This window comes from Pristis pectinata, chromosome 5 (genome assembly GCF_009764475.1).
Source record: "Pristis pectinata isolate sPriPec2 chromosome 5, sPriPec2.1.pri, whole genome shotgun sequence".
Taxonomy (NCBI): domain Eukaryota; kingdom Metazoa; phylum Chordata; class Chondrichthyes; order Rhinopristiformes; family Pristidae; genus Pristis; species Pristis pectinata.
The window spans coordinates 45,742,770-45,763,048 of NC_067409.1; the positions used below are offsets into that span (position 1 = coordinate 45,742,770).

The following is a 20,279-nucleotide window of genomic DNA, read 5'->3' on the forward strand; positions in this document are numbered from 1 at the left end:
CAGATGGTTGTCATTGACAAAGCTATTTCCAAGATTTTGATTTTAAAATTTCAGATGTTCAGCAATTGTAGCTTTGATTATTCCCTGGGTGGTTGTAGATACATCATTCCAAACCTTAAATCATGATAACAGCAGGCATTTGAACAAACTCTGTACATTACAAAGACAACACCACACCACTCCCAAAATACAGGTATTTACTTTGCATTGATGATGCATCTACAATTTAAATTTCACAGCCTCAGGTCAGAAAAATCAGTTTTTTGTTTTTTTTAAACAGAGGGTACTTCTCTGGTCAATAAAATGACTGAGCAGGGAAAAAATATACTACTTGCAAGATTTTGCACAAATAGATTAATACAGTAAAGACAATGGAAAAGCACTTCACTGCATCAGCAGTCACAGAGACCTGCTTTTATTTCAATCTTCTTTTAATCATTCTAGAGAAACCTTGACAAATAGGCCCGTTACCTAACAGTGCTTTTGTACATTCCAATCTATTGGATACACACACTAAAAGGGAGCAGATACACTTAAAGATTTGCTTTTTCAATTTGGAGTTCTTTCAGAGTTTTCAGAGAGAATACATTTTGTATGGCTAAATCTGATGTTATTAGAAAACGAAGTACCTTCATTCAGAATGCACGTGAAGCCCTTTATCGCCCAGCTTTATTTATGAGACACTACAATGTTAAGTTTTACCCCAAGATTATGTGTTACCAAATTTGAAACTTCCACAGCAATTAAAATAATTCCAGTGACTTCCTTCAGTATTAATAAAGCATCTTTAAAATCTAAAATAAAAACAGGAAGTGCTGGAAATAGTGAGCAAGATAGGCAACATCTGTGATGAGGGAAATAGTTAACAGTTCAGGTCAACAATAGCTGTTATTGACAGCTAATCTCTCTGAAGGAGGTGTACAAAGAGGAGAACAAAGGAGAGATTAAAAAATAGTCATGATGAAACAGTGAGATACAGAACTCAGATTTGCTCAAAATCTGAAAAAAAAGCTGGGAATGCCCCCAACAGGTCAGGCAGCATCTACGGAGAGAGGAAAACTGAGTTTTCTCAAAAGTGGCCAGGGATTGAAAGGCAAAAATCTGCTGACAGAACAGAGATAGACTTCCCTTGGTCCTCATTGCATCCCGCACATCATTCTTCCTCATTTCCGCCAGCTGCAATGGGATCCCACCACCAATCGCATCTTCCCTGCCCCACCTCTTTCTGCACACTACTCTCTCCATGACTCCCTGGTTCATTCATACCTACCCACCCCTCCCTGTCTCCTGGCACTTTCCCTTTCAACCCTAGGAGGTGCACACTTGTCCCTACACCTCCTCCTTCACCACTATCCAAGGACTCAAGGTGATTCACATGCACTTCCCTCCAACCTCATCTTTTACATTTGGTGCTCTCAATGTAGCCTCCTCTATATCAGTGAGACCAAATGGAGACTAGGTGATGGCTTTGCAGAACACCTGCGCTCTGTCTGGAATCACCGAGTTCCCAGATCACCCCAAGCTCCTGGTTGCACGCCAGTTCCAACTCCCCTTCCCATTCCAGCACCGACGTATCTGTCTTCGACTTTCTCCATCGCCAAGGCGAGGCCAAACGCAAACACTTCAGGCAATCCACACTCTGTGCTCCTTTCTCTCTCCCTCTCCTGATCCACCCAGGCTCTTATCTCCCCAATCTGGTCCCATCCAACTATCATCCACACACTACACCTACTGGATCTCCTTTCCCCTCCCCCAACTGGTTCCATCAGCACATCATCCCTTCCATATCTGGCTCTACATCAATTATCAAATTCAAGCATCTGCAGCCTCCTTGTGTCTCCATTTATCATCTTCTCGCCTCTCTAACTCCAACCTCCCACCCCCTGCCATCTGCAATCTTTCCCCTTTTTTCTTCTCTCTCCCTGTCTCTACCCATCACCCAGCAGCTGCTGTCCCCCAACTCCATCCCTCCCTCTCCCCCATCTGGATCCACCTGCCCATCATCCCACTCCACACCTGGTCCCACCTATCACCTGCCAGCCACCGTCTCACCCCTTCGGACTAGCCATCTCCCTCTACACTCTCAGCCCTGATGCAGGATCTTGAAACAAAACATTGACTCTCTTTTGCCTCCACAGATGCTGCCTCACCTGCTGAGCTCCCCCAGCAGTTTGTTCTTTGCTTCAAAAATCTGCAGACGTTGGGAATGTTAAAGGAGGACAGAAAATGCTAGAAATACTCAGCATCTGTGGAAAGAGAAATAGAGTTAACACCCTGGGTTGACGATCCACCACCAAGAAAAGTCATTGAATACCAGTGGGCCAAAAGGGCTTGATTCTGTGATGTGTAACTCTGTAACTATATGACCCACAGAGCAGACTGAGCTTCCGGTTGCTTGTCGCTCGAATTCTCCGTCCTGTTCACACCTCTTTGTCTTCTTGCACCATTTAATGAAGCCCGACCCAAGTTCAAGGAGCAACATCTCATCTTTTGTCTGAACACGCTATTACTCTTGAGATTGAACATAGAACACATAACAGTCCAGCACAGGAACAGGCCCTTTGGCCCAGAATATTATGCCAAACTAATTAAGCTAATGACACCTCATCCCTTCTTCCTGCACATGGTTCATACCCCTCCATTCTCTGCATATTCATGTACTTATCTAAGAGCCTCTTAAACGACTCAATCCTATCTGCCTTCACCACCACCCTCGGCAGCACATACCAGGCATCCACCACTCTATGTAAAAAAAATGCCTCACACATCTCCCTTGAACTTTCCCCCTCTCTCCTTAAATGCATGCCCTGTAGTTATAGGTATTTCAACCCCGGGAAAAAGATACTGGCTGCCTACTCTATCCATGCCTCTCATAATTTTATAAGCTTCCATCAGGTCTCCACTCAGCCTCCTCCGCTCCAGAGAAAACAACCCAAGTTTGTCCAATCTCTTCTTATAGCATATCCCCTCAAATCCAGGCAGCATCCTGGTAATCTTCTTCTGCACCCTCTCCATAGCCTCCACATCCTTCCTATAATGGGGCGACCAGATTTGAATGCAAAACTCCAGATGTGGCTGTTGGATTCGACTGTTTTAAGTCGGTTTTTTTTAACAAGAATAGTATTTAACATACCTCTAGTGGCTGCACAAGGAATGGTCACTTCCTAGCTTATTGGTTCGTCCATCAGGAGAATACGTGTTTTCTCATTGGTTGGTTTTGTCACAGGTACCTAATAGGTTTCCTGATTGGACTATTGTTAGCTAAGGGGTACCTCTTATCTCAGGTATAAAAGGTATCGTCTTTTGTTAATCACTCTCTTGCTCTCTCCACCACCCCACCCCAGGCCTAGCTCATTTTTAGTTCCTTTTAGAATACAGAACACTACAGCACAGTACAGGCCCTTCGGCCCACAATGTTGTGCCAATATTTTATCCGGCTCTAAGATCTATCCAACCCTTCCCTCCCACATAGCCCCCTATTTTTCTATCATTCATGTGTCTATCTGAGTCTCTTAAATGTCCCTAATGTATCTGTCCCCACAACCTCTGCTGGCAGTGCGTTCCACGCACCCACCACTCTCTGTGTAACAAAAACTTACCCCTGACATCCCCCTTATACTTTCCTCCAATCACCTTAAAATTATGTCCCCTCATGTTAGCCATTGTCGCACTGGGAAAAAGTCTCTGACTGTCCACTCGATCTATGCCTCTTATCATCTTGTACACCTCTATCATCTTTTGTCTTGGCTCATCTCCTAGTAATAAAGCTGGTGCCATGTGCTCTGTGACTGTTCCTTTGTTTTAAACTTTTCCAATAGAACTTTGTGAAGCACCAAGTTGTTTATCAGCTTAATTAGTTTGGCACAATATTGTGAGCCGAAGGGCCTGTTCCTAAGCTGGACTGTTCTGTGTTCTATGTTCAATCTCAAGAGCAATGGCACGTTGCAGCTTTATGAAACTCTGGTTAGGCTGTGTCGAATCCACAGGTTCTTTCAGGAGTCCGAGATAAAGCTGCAACATAACTTTCTGACCCTTGAACTCATTGCCTCGACTAATAAAGACAAGCATGCCATACACCACCTTTAACACCCTATTGACTTGTGCGGCTACTTTTAGGGAACTACGGACTTGGATCCCAAGATCCCTTTGTACATCAACACTGTTGAGGGTCCTGCCATTAACTGTGTACTTTCCCTTTACATTTAATCTCCCAAAGTACAACATCTCATACTTGTCACTCAGACTTATTGAACCTTCTGATTTCATAGTTGATAGGTGGCATATGAATTAACCTGAGCCAATAAAAGCTGAACCATTAAACTACATCTGCCATTTCTCCACCCATATCTGCCACTGATCGATACCTGCTGTATCCTTTGGCAATCTTCTACACTATCCACAACACCACCAATCTTTATGTCATCTGCAAACTTACCAACTCACCCAGCTACATCTTCATCCAAAAATCTAGATATCACAAACAACAGAGGTCCCAGTACACATCCCTGCAGAACACCACGACTCTCAGACCTCCAGCCAAATATGACTCATCAACCACTACCCTCTGTCTTCTATGGGCAAGCCAATTCTGAACACAAACACCCAAGTCACTGTAGATTCCATGTATCAATTTAATTCCAAGGTGCCAATTGAGTAGCCTTTTACTATCATATATGCGGCCTGATCTGCTGAGTGTTTCCAGCATGTTCAGTTTTTCCAGACTTACAGCATCTGCACATTCTGCTGCTCCTCTTTAAAATCTTCCTCCAGTTAAATTCATTTAAATGAACACAAGACAGTTTCATGGCCCACGGTCAGTCCTTAATCTGAATGCACCTGAACAGAAAACCAAAAATGGGGTAATGATGAGCATCAATCTGAATGCAACAGTGTGCAAAACTAATAACTAAGCAACAATCAACGTGCACTATCTTAAGTTGAAGACATCAATCTTTCTGCCCATCAATTCTACACCACAGTGCACACAAAGTAGATTCTATCCTTCCTTGACGTCTTAAAACTTAACCATTTTGTTACAGTATGTCAGATTTTTTCCCCTCTTACTCTTATCTATGTAATCTGTAATAGACCCATGGATAGCCAAACTAAACCCAACAGGACTCGACCACGAGTTGAGCTTAGTCAGGTCAGGTGTATACTTTGGCAAACATTCGGTTCTGAATTGGGATGTGCTGCTTTTTGTCTTGGTAGCCCAGCTCGCTGCCTTATCCTGGTCATCTTGAGTTGCAGTTTTAACAGCCAGACAGTCACTTCTTGGACCTTTGACGTCACGGTTAATAGGTGGGATACAAATCAAGCTGAGCCAATAAAAACTGAACCTCCCTGCTGCCCCTCTTCGATAAATGTAACCCCGAGGACCCTATTGATGCCAACACTTTCAAGTATCTTATAGCTGTTTTTACTGGTACCAAATTATTTGTACAAAAATTTGCAAATTGGTAACTTATTCAAGCTGAATTATTTTTTTAACCCAGAAAAATACAAGATTGGTTTCCTGACCTGAAATTCTGATCTTAAATGGTGAAGACATCAGCAACACAAAGAATATGTACTGCACCTCTCTGCGCTGAAATGAACTTCACACATGATGATCATTTGGCCTTGACACTTTTATTTCCTGCATTTTTTTGAGATTCCCCATATCAGTTTCATACTGAAATTTCAGAAGGTCATTAGAAGTAAAAGAACAGCATTATTGTTGACCGGGGTACTTCAGGTGAAGAGTGCAACCAACATTATGTAACTGTGGACACCATCAGAGGCCTGCAATCGGCCCAATCTCACTGGGCATCCCCAGCATTACCCTTGCAAAATGTCACTCAGATTCTCAGATTAGACCTGGCATGGGATGTGTGACCTCACTGATCTCAAATGTGATTGCTGCACACAGATTTTAGAGAAAATGGAAAAGATAAGTGACTGATTTAAAGTCATTTTGCTTTCAATTTAATAATTATCATTGCACAGAATCACTAAAGGTTTACAGCACAGGCAGTGGCTATTCAACTAAGTGAGTCTGCAAGGCTGGTCACACCCATCTGCACTCTCCCCATTGAGCATGTGGACAGCAGACTTTGGCTTCACTCAGCTGTTTTGGGGACAGCACCTGTCAGAGTCCAGCTGGACTTCCAAGGTGTGTTGGGCCAGTGGGAGGGGTTCCCCACATGTGGCCAGATGGGCATTAAGGGACATGGATAGCAAGCCTCTTAACATTAATAACATAACTAATTGGAGCAACAGTAGAATGTACTGTGTAATTAAAATACATTTACCTGCTCAGCGTAAAACTTCAAGTATTAATAGCTTGATTCATGAGGCGCAGCGAGAGATTACTTGCAATGAAAATCGATGGAAATGGATACATTCAGTCAGATAGCACTTAATCTCCATCTGAACCTGGATTATCATTTGAATAGACACTTTAGAAAATTATTGACTTTAGTTCAGCTATAGAATAGCTGGATCACAATAGTTTCCGTGAAGAATGAAGTCATTGCAGGACAAAAGTCTTGGTTTTGAGAAGGATAGATTGAGCATTTTTGCTGATGCCTCAGTCTTAAAATACAACTGTACCAGAAATGTTAACAGCAACTAAATATTAACTTGTTTTCTCTATTCCATCACAATATTGTTAATGTTTAATCAGCTGTTCAGCTACATCTTAGGCTGGTAAAATTGACAAAGTAAACAACATTTATGATTAGACATTTGTGTGCCTAAGACAAGCTTACTAATAACACAAATCACATAAACCCTATGCAAAAGTGTTTGGGCACCCTGAAGCAGGTTCCATGCGGCAGTAACCCACCGCACTAATTTGTCAATAGTCCAACAGTAAACCAGCAAACTCACTTGATTAGCCATTAATTTGGGGGGGGGGGGGGGTGGTGGTGGAGAACACAGGTGCAATTTCAAACTTTCATCTTGGAATAATATTAAATCGTATCATAGGCTGAGGAGAGGAAGCTTTAATTTGTAGCTGCACTCAGCTGCAACAGATTCAAAATATTTAATGATAAAACTGAAGGCAGCACATTCCTCAACTTTGGGGAAGTGATGAAATACAAAGAATTTAAAATGTCTGTCTTACATATCTGGAGATTTTGAGGAGGTTGCTGAACATGGATGGCTTCATGATCATTATCGTACATATTGATGACGACATGGTAATAAAATTCCATATTCGAGTTGTTGAATGTCATAAAGTTAAATCAGACTTAGCTCCAACACTAAATGCCAAATTTTAAGCACACCTGCAAAGGAGATAAGAGTGCAAAAACTATAACTGCAATGAAAGCCATTGAGATTTGTACCCAAAAAGTTTAAATTCATACACTTCAGTAAACAGAAGTGTTTTCTACAATAATGCAGCTTTTCAGCAACAAAATCTGCTTTCTTAACTGTGGAGTCAGATTCCCCATCCTTTGGCATCTTACAAGGGAACCTATTAGATGGCATAAGGGTACTAAGAGGCCACAGTATTAAATATCACACACTGTGGCCACTTTAACTACAGACTTCACAATCATTTTCCACAGTGCAATGTCAGTTTATGCTGCACTTGACCCATGTGTTTAATGGTTTCCTTTTCCCCAAATTTATAGAAAACACAGATGACACAAGCATTGAAAAGGAACAGAACAGAAATCATTGCTGAAAAGAATCAAGAAATCCACAGAAGGAAATAGTTGAAAAACCTAAAAGCTAATTGCTATTAATATGTCATCAGCACAAGAAAGATGCAAGTGTGCTTGTATATACAATGCAGAACAAAAATGCAATTACAAGTGCATAATTCAAAAGGAAAAATATTTACTTTGGGATTGGCAACTTTTACATTTCAGTTTTACCAAAGTCAAAACAACAGTGTTGCCACAAGTTAGAAACATGTATCAGACTTTTCACAAACAATTCAATTAAGACTGTTCACCCTTGGACCTTTAAACATGTGAAAAATATGTGAAATTATCCAATTTGCCAGGAACTTGAAAAATAAGGATATTATAAATAGTGAGAGATTGCAGAGCTCCAAGATGCAGAAGGATCAGGTGTCCTGGTGCATGATTCTCAAAAGGCTAATCAGTAGGTACAAGTAATTAGGAAAGCTAACAGAATATGATGACCTATTGCCGTGGTAAATGAATACAAAAGTATGGGGTTATGCTTCAGTTATATCAGGTACCAGTGAAACCATATCTGGAGTACTATGTAGAGCGCTGGTCTCTTGACAAAAGATGTTTATGTGATGGCAACAGTTCAGAGAAGGTTACTGGACCGGGGTGAGCATGTTGTCTTATGAGGAATGGTTGGACGAGAATAGAGAGGCGCTTGATTGAAATATACAAGATCCTGTGGAGTCTTGACAAAATGGATATGTAGAGGATGTTTACCCTTGTAACACATGCTGGTGAGCAGGTCAGGTACAAGAGAGATAATATAAACTTTTTATGCCCCTCCTCCATAATTTTACCAGAAGTTGGCAACCTAAACCCATTATTTAAATATTTGATATATAAAAAAAATTTGAAAGGACAGACGAATAGGAAGATGATTCCAAGAGCCTATACAAGGAGTGAATTCCACTCTGTTTGCAGTAAAACTGCATAGTGTGTGCAAAGACAATCTTCGGTATAAGAAAAAATGATGATAAATCATATTTATCAAGTTTAATAATGCATATTAAAAGCCACCAACTTTCATTTCCCCTTTAAATTGCATCAGCAAGTAACCGCGATTCTTCACCATTGTCATAGAGTAATACAGCACGGAAAGAGGCCTTTCGGCCCACCTCATCTAGTCCGACCAAGATGTCTATCCAAACCTGTCCCATTTGCCTGCATTTGGCCTATATCCCTCTACGTACCCATCTAAATGTCTTTTAGACATTGTAATTGTACTCACCTGTACAGCTTTCTCTGGTAGTTCATCCCATATACCCACCACCCTCTGGATCACATTAAAATCTTTCCTCTCTCACCTTAAATCTATGTCCTCTAGTTTTAGACTCTTCTACCCTGAGAAAAAGATTGTGATCATCCATCTTATCAACACCCCTCATGATTTGACATACCTCTGAAGTCACCCCTCAGTCTTCTACGCTCCAGGAAATATAGTCCCAGCTATCTAGCCTCTCCTTATAACTCAAGTCGTCCAGTCTTGGTAATATTATCGTAAATCTTTCCTGCATCCTTTCCAACTTAATGATGTCCTTCCTGTAGCTGGGCGACCAGAACTGCACACAATATACCAAGTGTGGTCTCACCAGCAAACTGTACAGTTGAAACATGATGTCCCAACTCCTGTAGTCAAGGCCCTGACCAATGAAGGCAAGTGTGCCAAATGCCTTCTTCACCACCCTGTCTACTTGTGTCACCACAGGTGACATTTCACCATAGCTGAAGAGACTACCCAACAACACCTTGTCTGCTTTAAGCACTATTTGAAAAAAACAGGACGTATGTTTCCAAATCTGGAAAATTCAAATTTATTGTCTTATAATAGTTGAGCCTGAAAGACTGCCAATTCAAGTGCAAAAATGAGGTTTATTATACCCAGAAAACCAGCAAAGTGGTCCAGAATTTATTATATATAGTGAAAAAACATAAAATTCTTCTTCAAGGTTTATTTTGTATTGCTCAATTCCCTTTCTGCTATAATTATACTTATTATCATTTTTTATATTTATAGAAAACCTTAATGTATAATCCAACAAGCGTTTAACTCTTTTTTAAAACTATTTACACAGACACTGACAGCTGCAAAAATCTTTAATTTCTGCCAGAAAACTTTACACTTGAATTCATTAAGTTTTAAACTTAAATCTAAAGCAACAGTTATGGAATGCTTTGTGTTTTTTTTCTGAAGTCAATTTAGTGATATGCTTCTCCAAGACAGGGCCTGAGAAAAGATCTCAGTATTAAACTGGCAAAATAAACAACACATCTCTGAAGTCAAAGTTATTAGTAAGTTCAACTTAATTTATTGTCAACAAACTGCATTTTTCTTTCAGTTTCATTCAATATTTGAGTACTGCTGGCAATTTGAGCTTTCTTTATAAATTTGCTGATAAACTTCATAAAATAATTTCAAAATCAATTAATAAATAAATGCTGATAAATTAAACAAACTATTTTATCAAACTGTTGGAATAATTTAAAACATAACTGACAGTGAAAGAGATTACATTCTTCCTAAGCTAAGATGCCACTGACCTATGTAGTGGTGGGCTTGTCAAGCCCCTGCTGACTAAACTACTTTGGGCTGCACTTCAGTAATGGATGTACAGCTATAATGAACTGCAGCAATCTCAATTGATGCAAGAGGTTGGGATTACCACCCACTCAAAATGCTACCATAATGAAAATACACGTCCAAAATGTACACTTGATTTTCAAAAACTTGAAAGTGCACTCAACTGACTACTGGCCCTTAGTAAAATAAGATTCCAATGATGCATTCTAAATTAAGACAGTTTTTAAATAAAAAATGTTATTTCTTTCACCTTCCTTGCACTTCTGAGCTTATTCCTCCTCATACATTGGTTGGTAATATTACTATTGACCAACAAAGATCAGTAGTTTAGTGGCTACATCAGTGGACAGTTGCCAGAAATCTGGACCAGTGAATCACAAACACTGGGGAAATTAAACTCGTGTCATCCGGAATTTAAAAAAAAACACACTGGGTTCAATAATGGTAACCACAAAACCACCAGACTGTTGTAAAAGACAGTCTGATCCACTAATGTCATATTCCATAAATAAAAGCTACGACACCATTTTGCCTTCCAGTCATAACTTCCTAAAGGGTATGTGACAGAGATGACAAGTAGGGCTAATTAAATAGTTCAAAGAGTTAACACGTTGGACAAAATGTCCTGCTTCAGTGTCGCAACATGTAATGAAGCAGGTGCATGGAAACACCACCACCTGCTGTTTCCCTCTCCAGGTCATGCACTATCCTGGTCTAGAAATACTTTACTGGTCCTTCACTGTCACTGGGTCTAAATCCTGGAACTCCCTCTTCAACAGCACTGTGGGAGTACCTTCATGAAAAGGATTGCAGTGATTCAACGAGGCAGCCCACAACTACATTCTCAAGAGCAATTAGGGATAGGTAATGTTTGCTCAGATCCTGAAATTTAATTTAGAATGTTTGTGATGATATGAATTTTGTTCCTTCTACTGTTAGTGATGCACTGACCTGCATTTTCTTACCATGATATATTTTATTCCTGCCAAAGCATTTACTGAATTATATAAATTCATGGATTAATCATCCATTTTATACATATTCATGAGCTTGCACATGTTAATTGGCAGCTCAAAATAAAACCCTGTTTCCCAACAATTTGTAATGCCAGTAATATTCTGTATTTGACAACAGGAGTGTAAATTGCTTTTCCACAGTGCTAATTTGTCAAGAGGGTAAAAGCAAAGTGCACTTTGACAGAATTACTATACATAACTGAAAATCAAAGAAAAAATTCTGAGTTTTCAAATGACTTCATCTTGCCTGAAAAATATCACTCATGAGAAGAAGTTGTAATGCTAGCAGTCTTTTACATCGGAAGTATAATAGCGATTGCATTGTCATACAGTGTTTGCTATCAGACAAAAAAAAATCTACATTAATATACATTTTTCTGTACATTCAGAAAAATTCCAAGCTTTAGAGTTCACACGTTTACAAACATGTGAAACATCATTGATTATCATCAGAGGTAAAATTACCAAATCAAAACATCAGGTTACAGTGAACATCTGATGTATAATAACTATAAAATACTGAGCATTCACCAGTTTTAAATTCATACCTTATGTCAGCAATTTCATTTTTTTTGTAATCATCTCATTTATTTCATAATATGGACTACAAACAACATGACCAGAAAAGTGGTCTATTGGCATCATATAGAGCAAATAACAAGCTCATTTGCAATACCTACTATATTTGTTATACAAGTTTCTATTTCTTACGTAATTACTTTGTGCTTCATTCAAGCTTACAGTTTTAGGGAGGATTTTCCACATATTGAAACTTCAATACTGGGATATAACATTGTGCTCAAAGTGAAGAACTGTTTTGATTAGAATTATAACATTTCCGCAATAGCTAGCAGGAAAGGGAGCTGTTATTTTTCCAAAAAATATCCAGCCTGTATTACTGTTACACTGCCCATTTCTGACATGATCTGTTCTGGCATCTCTTTAAGTAACATCTCCAACTATTGGTGATTTAGATGCAATTTATTCTATGTGCCAATGATACTTGGCATTCGATCATATGGCTATCTTTTATATAGTCATTCAAGTGATGTGGACTTCACAGGCTGAGCCGGCATTTAATTGCCCAACACTAGTTGTTGTCCTCGAGAAGGTGGTGGTGAGCTGCTTTCCTGAACTGCTGCAGTGCAGAGAGCCTAAAACTATCACATAGGAAAACAGCAGATAGCACACAGGGAAGTGGACTTAGATGTTGTCTTTGCCTCATTCAACTGTGTTCCTTGTCCTTGAAAAGTCATTGAGTAAAGTGAAGCTTTAACACCCTATTTTTTGCTGTTAATTCTGTTGGATCCCATGTGAAAGCACAATGATCTACAGCAAGTGAAAAGAAAAACTAGATTTATTTGTCCACTGGGATACCACTGACTCAGAGCTCTTCCACTTGGCTGCACTGAAGGTGCAGAGCTATGCATTACAGTCAGCATGCCCAGCAGTCAACAGCGTTGATCAAAAAGTAGAAGTAAATAATGAAGACAAAACATACGCAGGAGTACACTGCAGCTTTTTCTCAATTTTATTTGTGGTGCATCATTGAATTGTCATAAAGGATGTTGCAATCAATTATTTCCATAACCAAATATTCATCCGCTTCTGAAAATAATAAAAGCCGGCATCACTTAATGGTTAATTACATATCAAATGCTTTGCATGCTGCTAAATGTTTTCAAGTACACCTACTTTATATTGAATAAGTAAAAACCAGAAACAGATATCAGTCTGGGTTTAACTGAATCATCTCAACAAATCCTGATTTATCAAGTCTATCAAATTATTTGTGTACCAACCATCTGCAGCACCAGTGAGAGACACAAGAGACTGCATATGCTAGGATCTGGTGCAAAAAGCAAGCTGCTGGAAGAACTCACTGATGAGCTGTTTCTTCAGGCATTACTGCACATTTCCTAAGAAAATTCTGATGCCCAATTAGGAAAAGCTAATAATTACAGTTTAAATTTCAACATCAGGACACCATCCCAAAAGCTCCTACTGCAATAGTTATCAATGCAAATGCTGATTCACCAACCATTTGCATTATTTTAATATGCAACATTTTAGTAGTTTGAAAAACCAAACTCTTGTCACTTTATTTCTGCATCCCACTCCCATTGTGATCTATTCACCTGTGGCCACAGCACAGTTCCACAGCATCTCATCTTCTACCTGGGTATGTTGCAACCTCTGGGCTCTTTATCGATATCAACAATTTCAGACAAGGCATTTTCTTTGTTTCTATCAGTGCTGGCGAGTTCTGCTGTAGTTCATCCATCTGTAATCCTGATCAGATGGACATTTGGAACATGGAATAGTCCAGACTCTAACCCACTGTGTATGCACCGACCATGATGCCAATCTATCCAATCCCATCTACCTGCACATGGTCTGTGTCCATCTATTCCCTGCCTATTCATGTGTTTGTCTAAATGCCTCATAAATGTTGCTAATTACAGTTACATCTACCATCTCCCGGTAGCACGTTCCAGGTACCTACCACTCTGTGCAAAAAAAACTTGCCTCGCAAATCTTTGGAGAGGGTGCATCTGTCATTTCTCTTTCCAAATTTCCAACTGATCAATATCCTGCTGCAACTTCTAGCTGATCCATATCCTGACCTGTATTTCTGAGCTTTTACATGCTCCATTGTTTCTCCCTCTCACTGCTGGTAACTGACATTTCCACCCTGGAAAAAAAACTTGACTATCTACCAGATCTATGCCTCATAATTTTATATACTTCTATCAGGTCACCCCTCAGCCTTCAACGCTCCAGAGAAAACAATCCAAGTTTGTCCAAGCTCTCCTTATAGCTAATACACTCCAATCCAGGCAACATCCTGGTGAACCTCTTCTGCACCCTCTTCAAAGCCTCCACATCCTTCCTGCAATGGTGCTCTGAGAACTGCACATGATACTTCAAACTGTGGCCTGACCAATGTTTAATAATAGCTACAACATGCCCTGCCAACTTTTAAACACTACGCCTTGACTGATGAAGGCAAGCATACCCTATGCCTTCTTTGCCACCCTATCCACTTGTATTGCCACTTTCAGGGAGCCAAGGACATGCACCCCAAGATCCCTCTGTAATATCAATACACCTCAGGTTCTTGCCATTTACTGAATACATTATTCTTGCATTTACCCTCCCAAAATGCAATACCTCAAACTTGTCCGGATTAAATCACCCACCCAAATTTCCAGCTGATCTATATCCTCCTATAATTTCCAGTTCATCTATATCCTGACTTGCATTTCAGAACTTTTATGTGGTCCTTTGTTTGTTTTCTCTCTCCCTACCTCCCTTCATTAATCTATCAGCCAGAAGGCTTCGTCAACAGCTCGTCACCACAGCAACAGCACCACCCTTATTAGAGATATTTCCCCTTGTCTGATCTCTCTCACACCCTCTCTGCAACTTAAAACTAACATGTTTTCTCTCTTTCCCATTTCTGATGAAGGGACTTATAAATGAAATGTTAAATCTGTTTCTCTTTCCATTGTTGCTGCTTGACCTGATGAGCATTTCCGGCATTTTCTGTTTTTACTTGCAGTCTGTAATTCCGTCTCCATTTGCTTTTAACATAGAACCGTACAACACAGGAACAGGCCCTTCAGCCCATGATGTTGTGCCAAACTAGTCAAATGCCCAACTAAACTAATCCCTTCTGCCTAAACGATGCCCATATCCCACCATTCTCTGCACATTTGTAGTACGCCTATCCACTATGTGTTTCCACTACCACCTGTGGAAGTACATTCCAGGCACCAACCACTGTGTGTAAAAAATTTACCCTTTGAACTTACCCCCTCTAGTATTAGACATTTCAACCCTGGGGAAAAGATACTGGCCTTCTACCCAATCAATGCCTCTCATAATGTTATAAACTTCTATCAGGTCTCCCCTCAGCCTCCACCACTCTAGAGAAAACAACCTGAGTTTGTCCAACCTCTCCTTATAGCACATGCCCTCTAATCCACACAGCATCCTGGTAAACCTCTTTTGCACCCTTTTTCAAACCTGCAAACTGGGCAAAAGTGCTCATAGCAATACTCAACTCAAAACAGTTTCTGCTCCAGAAAGCTGCATACCAGCTTGTTCATTTACAGCCATTTCTGCACAGGTGCCAGAATAAAAATTACAGTCATTCCTCATCTCAAAGCGTTTCAGCAAGGTATTTCACAGAAGAATAATTAGACAAAATTGGATGCCAAGCCAAAGATGAAGATACTAAGAGAATTCAATGAAAGCTTGGTTAACCAGATGGTTTTTTACAACAAATCTCACAAAAAAGTACAGCTTTCAAGTGTTCCTGTTTCTGCAAATACTACTTGACCTACTGAGTGCTTTATTTCTCCACTTCTCCATCTAACTACACAAATTGGTTATAGTCATTGTGGGTCAATTAGTGAAATTTGAGGACTGCACTGCTACATTACTTAAGGAAGTCCTTTCCCTCTACAATCTCAGGAACAGACAGTTTGCTCTGTCCTGAAACATCCACTCCACATCTTCTCATGAAATAGTCCATGAAACCCTGCAGCATCACCCACACCATGATGTGGACAATTAAGGGTAATGCTGATCATGCCAGCAACACCTACATCCTGTGAATGGATTAAAACAAAATATCAGGAACTGGGCTAACAAAAAACAGTTAACTGTTAAACTTGTAATGACTAAAACACCCTTTTAGCTGGAATTGCAAAACCACTACCAAGTCTCCTACCAACACTGCAATGAAATTACTTTATGGAGGAAAAAATGTACCCAAAATATTTATAAATGGCAAAAATATTTGCGCAAATTTCTTGACAATAAATTGGTCCACTTAATGTAAAATGACCCTAAAAAATATGAACCCATTGTAGAGAAAATATGAAGGCTGGATACATACATACAGATGATATTTTTATTGTGGAGATGCAGGTGCATAACTACACTTGGTTTTTTAAAAAACTTAAATGACCATGTGATCTAGTTACAAGAAAAATCTGACACAGCTGGAGTATTTGTCCAACTGCAGTGAAGCATCTTCACGGTCATGTAGCGGTTAGCGCAACACTACTACAGTACTAGTGACCTGGGTTCAATCCTGGCTGCTGTCTGTAAGGAGTTTGTACGTTCTCCCCGTGTCTGCGTGTGTTCCTCTGGGTGCTCCAGTTTCCTCCCACATTCCAAAGACGTACGGGTTAGGAAGTTGTGGGCATGCTATGTTGGTGCTGGGACCATGGCGACACTCGCGGGCTGCCCCCAGAACACACTACACAAAAGATGCATTTCACTGTGTGTTTCAATGTACATGTGACTAATAAAGAAATCTTATCATAAAAATCTTATCCTACATTGAGTGCACTGAGTCAAAGTTGTCCTATAAACACTGAATTCTGTTATTGTTTACTTAAAAGTGAAGTAGATAAAGATCATTACACATGATAAGTAATGGAAGATCTGTTACAGGAGTGGCAACAAGACCAATTAGAGAAAATATTAGGAATCAAATTCTGAAAAGGTAACAGCAAGTTAATAATGTAGGTCAACCCACTCTACTTCCAACAATTACAAAAGCAAAACACTGTTGATGCTGGAAAGGGCTTTGACTTGAAACATTAATTCAGTTCCACTGTGTAAAGATGCTGTCCCCTTTGAGTATTACCGGCATATTTACTTCTTAAATCCAACATGCTTCCAACCATGTAACAGTTCATCAGAGAATTGAACCAAATACAATTACAAACAACAAAATATGAAACATAGGTGAATACCTTGTCAAACCATTATAAAACAAAAGCATCTTAACATCTCAGCATTCAAGCAACTTTTGAAATCAACAAAGTAAGATGGACCAAAGTTGCCTTAAATTAAGGTAAACGAAGAACGCAGGAAATTGGGACTAGCTGGGTGGGCACTGTGGTCGGCATGGACTGGTTGGGCTGAAGGGCCTGTATCTGTGCTGTATTGCTCTATGACTCTACGATCTCTTATGCCATCCTGTATGATGGTAACACAAGTACTCTATCCCTCCTCAATCTGTCTTGTTGCAGGTCCTCCCCAGGTTACAAATGCCTTACTTTTGGACATCCTATACATACGAACGAGCGTTTGGGAGACCAGTGGGATGGCTGGGGATGGATTTGCCGGCTGCTGGAGCCATCTTCAGCCGGATGGGAACAGGGCATTTCTGTGTGCCTTCTCTTTCCAACCAACCACCCACCCACCCCCACCCCCTGAGCCACAACAATCTTTTGAGTTGAGTTGAGCTGAGCAGAACTGGGAGCAGACTCACTCGCTGAGTCAGTGAGGCTGTCTGGCAGCTGCTCTTCCTACCCCTGCTCACTCTCCCATCACAACTGTTTCTGTGATCTTCTCCCACACGTTTTTGTTCATTTCTGACCTACGAACAGTTTGGGTTACAAACAGTTCTCAGGATCAGAACCCTGTCATAACCTGGGGACTGCTTGTATTGACCACACCATCCTCCTTTAATGTGATTCCATTGTCATTCAGCATTTTTTTGGACCACACTCACCTATGCAGCATAACCAGAGAGTATAAACAATACTGGCAAGAGAAACAGTTACCGCTATGATAAAGGAAGGTATTTTAGAAGAATCCTTAATTGAGGATATGCAAGCTGAACTCAAGAACAAAAATAGGGTATTCAGTGTTGGAAGTAAACTATAGACTTCCAAACAGTCCGAGGGAACTAGAAGAGCAAATCTCGATGTTTGCTCTTCTGAAAGGTGCAAAAACACTTGGCTGGACTGGTGAAATAGTTCAACTTCTCTAATATTAATTGGGATACAGTCTGTGTTATAAGGTACAGAAGGCAGATAATTCCAAACTTGCTTTTAGGAGAAAATCTTTATCTGCTTTATTGCAACTTCAACAGTGGAGGGGGATGATGGCAATTCTGGATCTAGTTTCAGGGAGCAAAGCTAGGCAGGTGAAAGGAATATCAGTGGGTGAACATTTTTGTGAAATTGATCTTTCATTTAGAATTATGGAAAAGGTAAATGATAAAATAGGAGTAAAGTTTCCAAATTGTCAATCTTACTTGTCTGAGAAATGATTCATCAAAAAATAAGCTGTTATCAGTTACTTGAAGGTAAATCAGGGTCAGAACAATGGAAGACAGTCAAGAGGTGGATTCAAAAGTTCCAGGTAAAAATGTTCCATAAAGTAAAAAAAAGTGGGACTGACAAATCCATTACTCATGGATGACAAGGTGCACAGAGGGCAAGATAAGGCAATAAAAAAAGCTCATGTCCAATACCAAGAGCTGAAATAGAGTAGTAAGCTTAAAAGAGTAATGAAAGTGTAGGAGTGAAATTAAATGGGAAATTAGGGAAACAGAGAGCATAAAATATACTGCCAAGTAAAATCAAACACAATTCTAAGATGTAGTGTTTTGACCTGAAATGCTGACAATTCCTTCTCCCCCAACATGCTTGACCAGCAGATTGTTTGTTGCTCCAGATTCCAGCATCTGCAGCCTCTTGTATTTACATAGTTCTAAGATGTTTTATAAGTACATAAAGAGCAAGTGAATAAATAAGGAAAAAGTAGGGTCCAGTAGGGACCAAAAAGCTAGTCTGTGGGTACAACTCCTAAGTACTTCTTTGCAGCTGACTTCAAATAAAGAAGGGGGGGCGGGTGATACCCATGTTGTAAATAAGGAGGATGTTTGAATTATCGGCAAAGATAAACATAGTAAAAGATGAGGTATTAGAAGGTTGAACATCTTTGAAAGTGGATAAATCATAGGCCAGGATTAAACTTATCCCAGGCAGGTAAAAGAAGCAAAGCAGGGAACTGCAGAGGTTCTGACCATCATTTTTCAATCCTTACTGGCTACCTGGGTGGTCTCAGAGGATTAGAAGATGACTAATGTTGTACCATGGTTTAAGAAGGGGATTACAACATAAACAGCGTAATTACAGGCCAGTTAGGTTAACAGGTAGTAGCCAAATTAATAGAATAACTTCTTAGGGACAGTATGAACGTTTGTTGAGAACCAGAAGAGTTTCAAGGGACTGCAGGAACCAGGGCCCCAGTGTGTTAGCGCGACCTGGGCTGCAGTATGCGCGAGGCAGTGCAGGAATCAACACCCGGTGAGCCAGACACTAAACCATCAGGATTTCCAAACACAGCAGATTACCAAAGTTTTATTATATCCATCTATTGCATCGTCAAGCACCACCTGCCACTCTAGTGGCAAAGTCTCGTATAGAACCCCTCAGCCACCGCAGGTAAACAAAACTATTGTGGAATGAAGTTATTCTCCAAGGGACTGCCTAATGAGAAGTAGAGAACTACAAACCTTTTTGAATAAAGGCTGCTAGAAGATCTACTTTCCAAATAACTTACCACATTAACTGTGATTCTTGTAAAATACATCTAGGACCTCTGAGTTTCAACTACTCCCACCTCTTTGACATGCAAAAATACCCTATTTCTCCAATTAAAGTGGATACCACCATTCTCTGAATTATATTTCATCTGTCATATTCTTATCCACTCACTGTCTATATTCTTTTTCAGGCTCCTTGCATCTTCCTTATACCAAACTTTCCCTCTTAGTTTAATATTATCGGCACACTTTGATATACTGCACTTGGCCCTCTTATCCAAGTTATTGAGGTAGATAATAAATAGCTCAAGTCCAATGACTGAACTTTGTGACATCCCAACAGTAATATCCCACCAACCTGAAAATGGCTATTCCTACTCTTTTGTTGTCTTTAAGCTAACCCTCAGTTTATGTTTTTGTCATCTCCAAACCCACTTCCTGTTTCATTCAATATAATGTGTCATGTTGACAAATAATTTTTCTCAAAAAAATACTTCCAATTTACTGGTTCCTTATCATCTATCCTGTAAGTAAAATCCTCCTAATACTCCAAAAGATTTGTCAAACACAATTTTCTTTTCCTAAACCTATGCTGCCTCTGCCCAAATCAAATGATTTTCCGTGTG

The 20,279-nt window shown here is 40.0% G+C and overlaps 1 protein-coding gene across 10 annotated transcripts in view; it reads right to left on the bottom strand.

The window, feature by feature from the left end:
• Positions 1-20,279, bottom strand: part of tpk1 (thiamin pyrophosphokinase 1) — a 254,012-nt gene that overhangs the window by 222,122 nt on the left and 11,611 nt on the right. For 4 of the 10 annotated variants that reach the window (XM_052016646.1, XM_052016645.1, XM_052016644.1 and 1 more), the window contains one exon: positions 4,727-4,836. The exons of 4 other annotated variants lie outside the window; for them this stretch is intronic. In XM_052016646.1, the coding sequence (XP_051872606.1) occupies positions 4,727-4,731 (5 nt within the window). In that variant the 5' untranslated portion in view covers positions 4,732-4,836. Of the gene's footprint in view, positions 1-4,726; positions 4,837-6,293; positions 6,370-7,111; positions 7,269-20,279 lie in introns of those variants that run through there. 2 more of the 10 variants (XM_052016647.1, XM_052016652.1) reach the window with 2 other exon arrangements.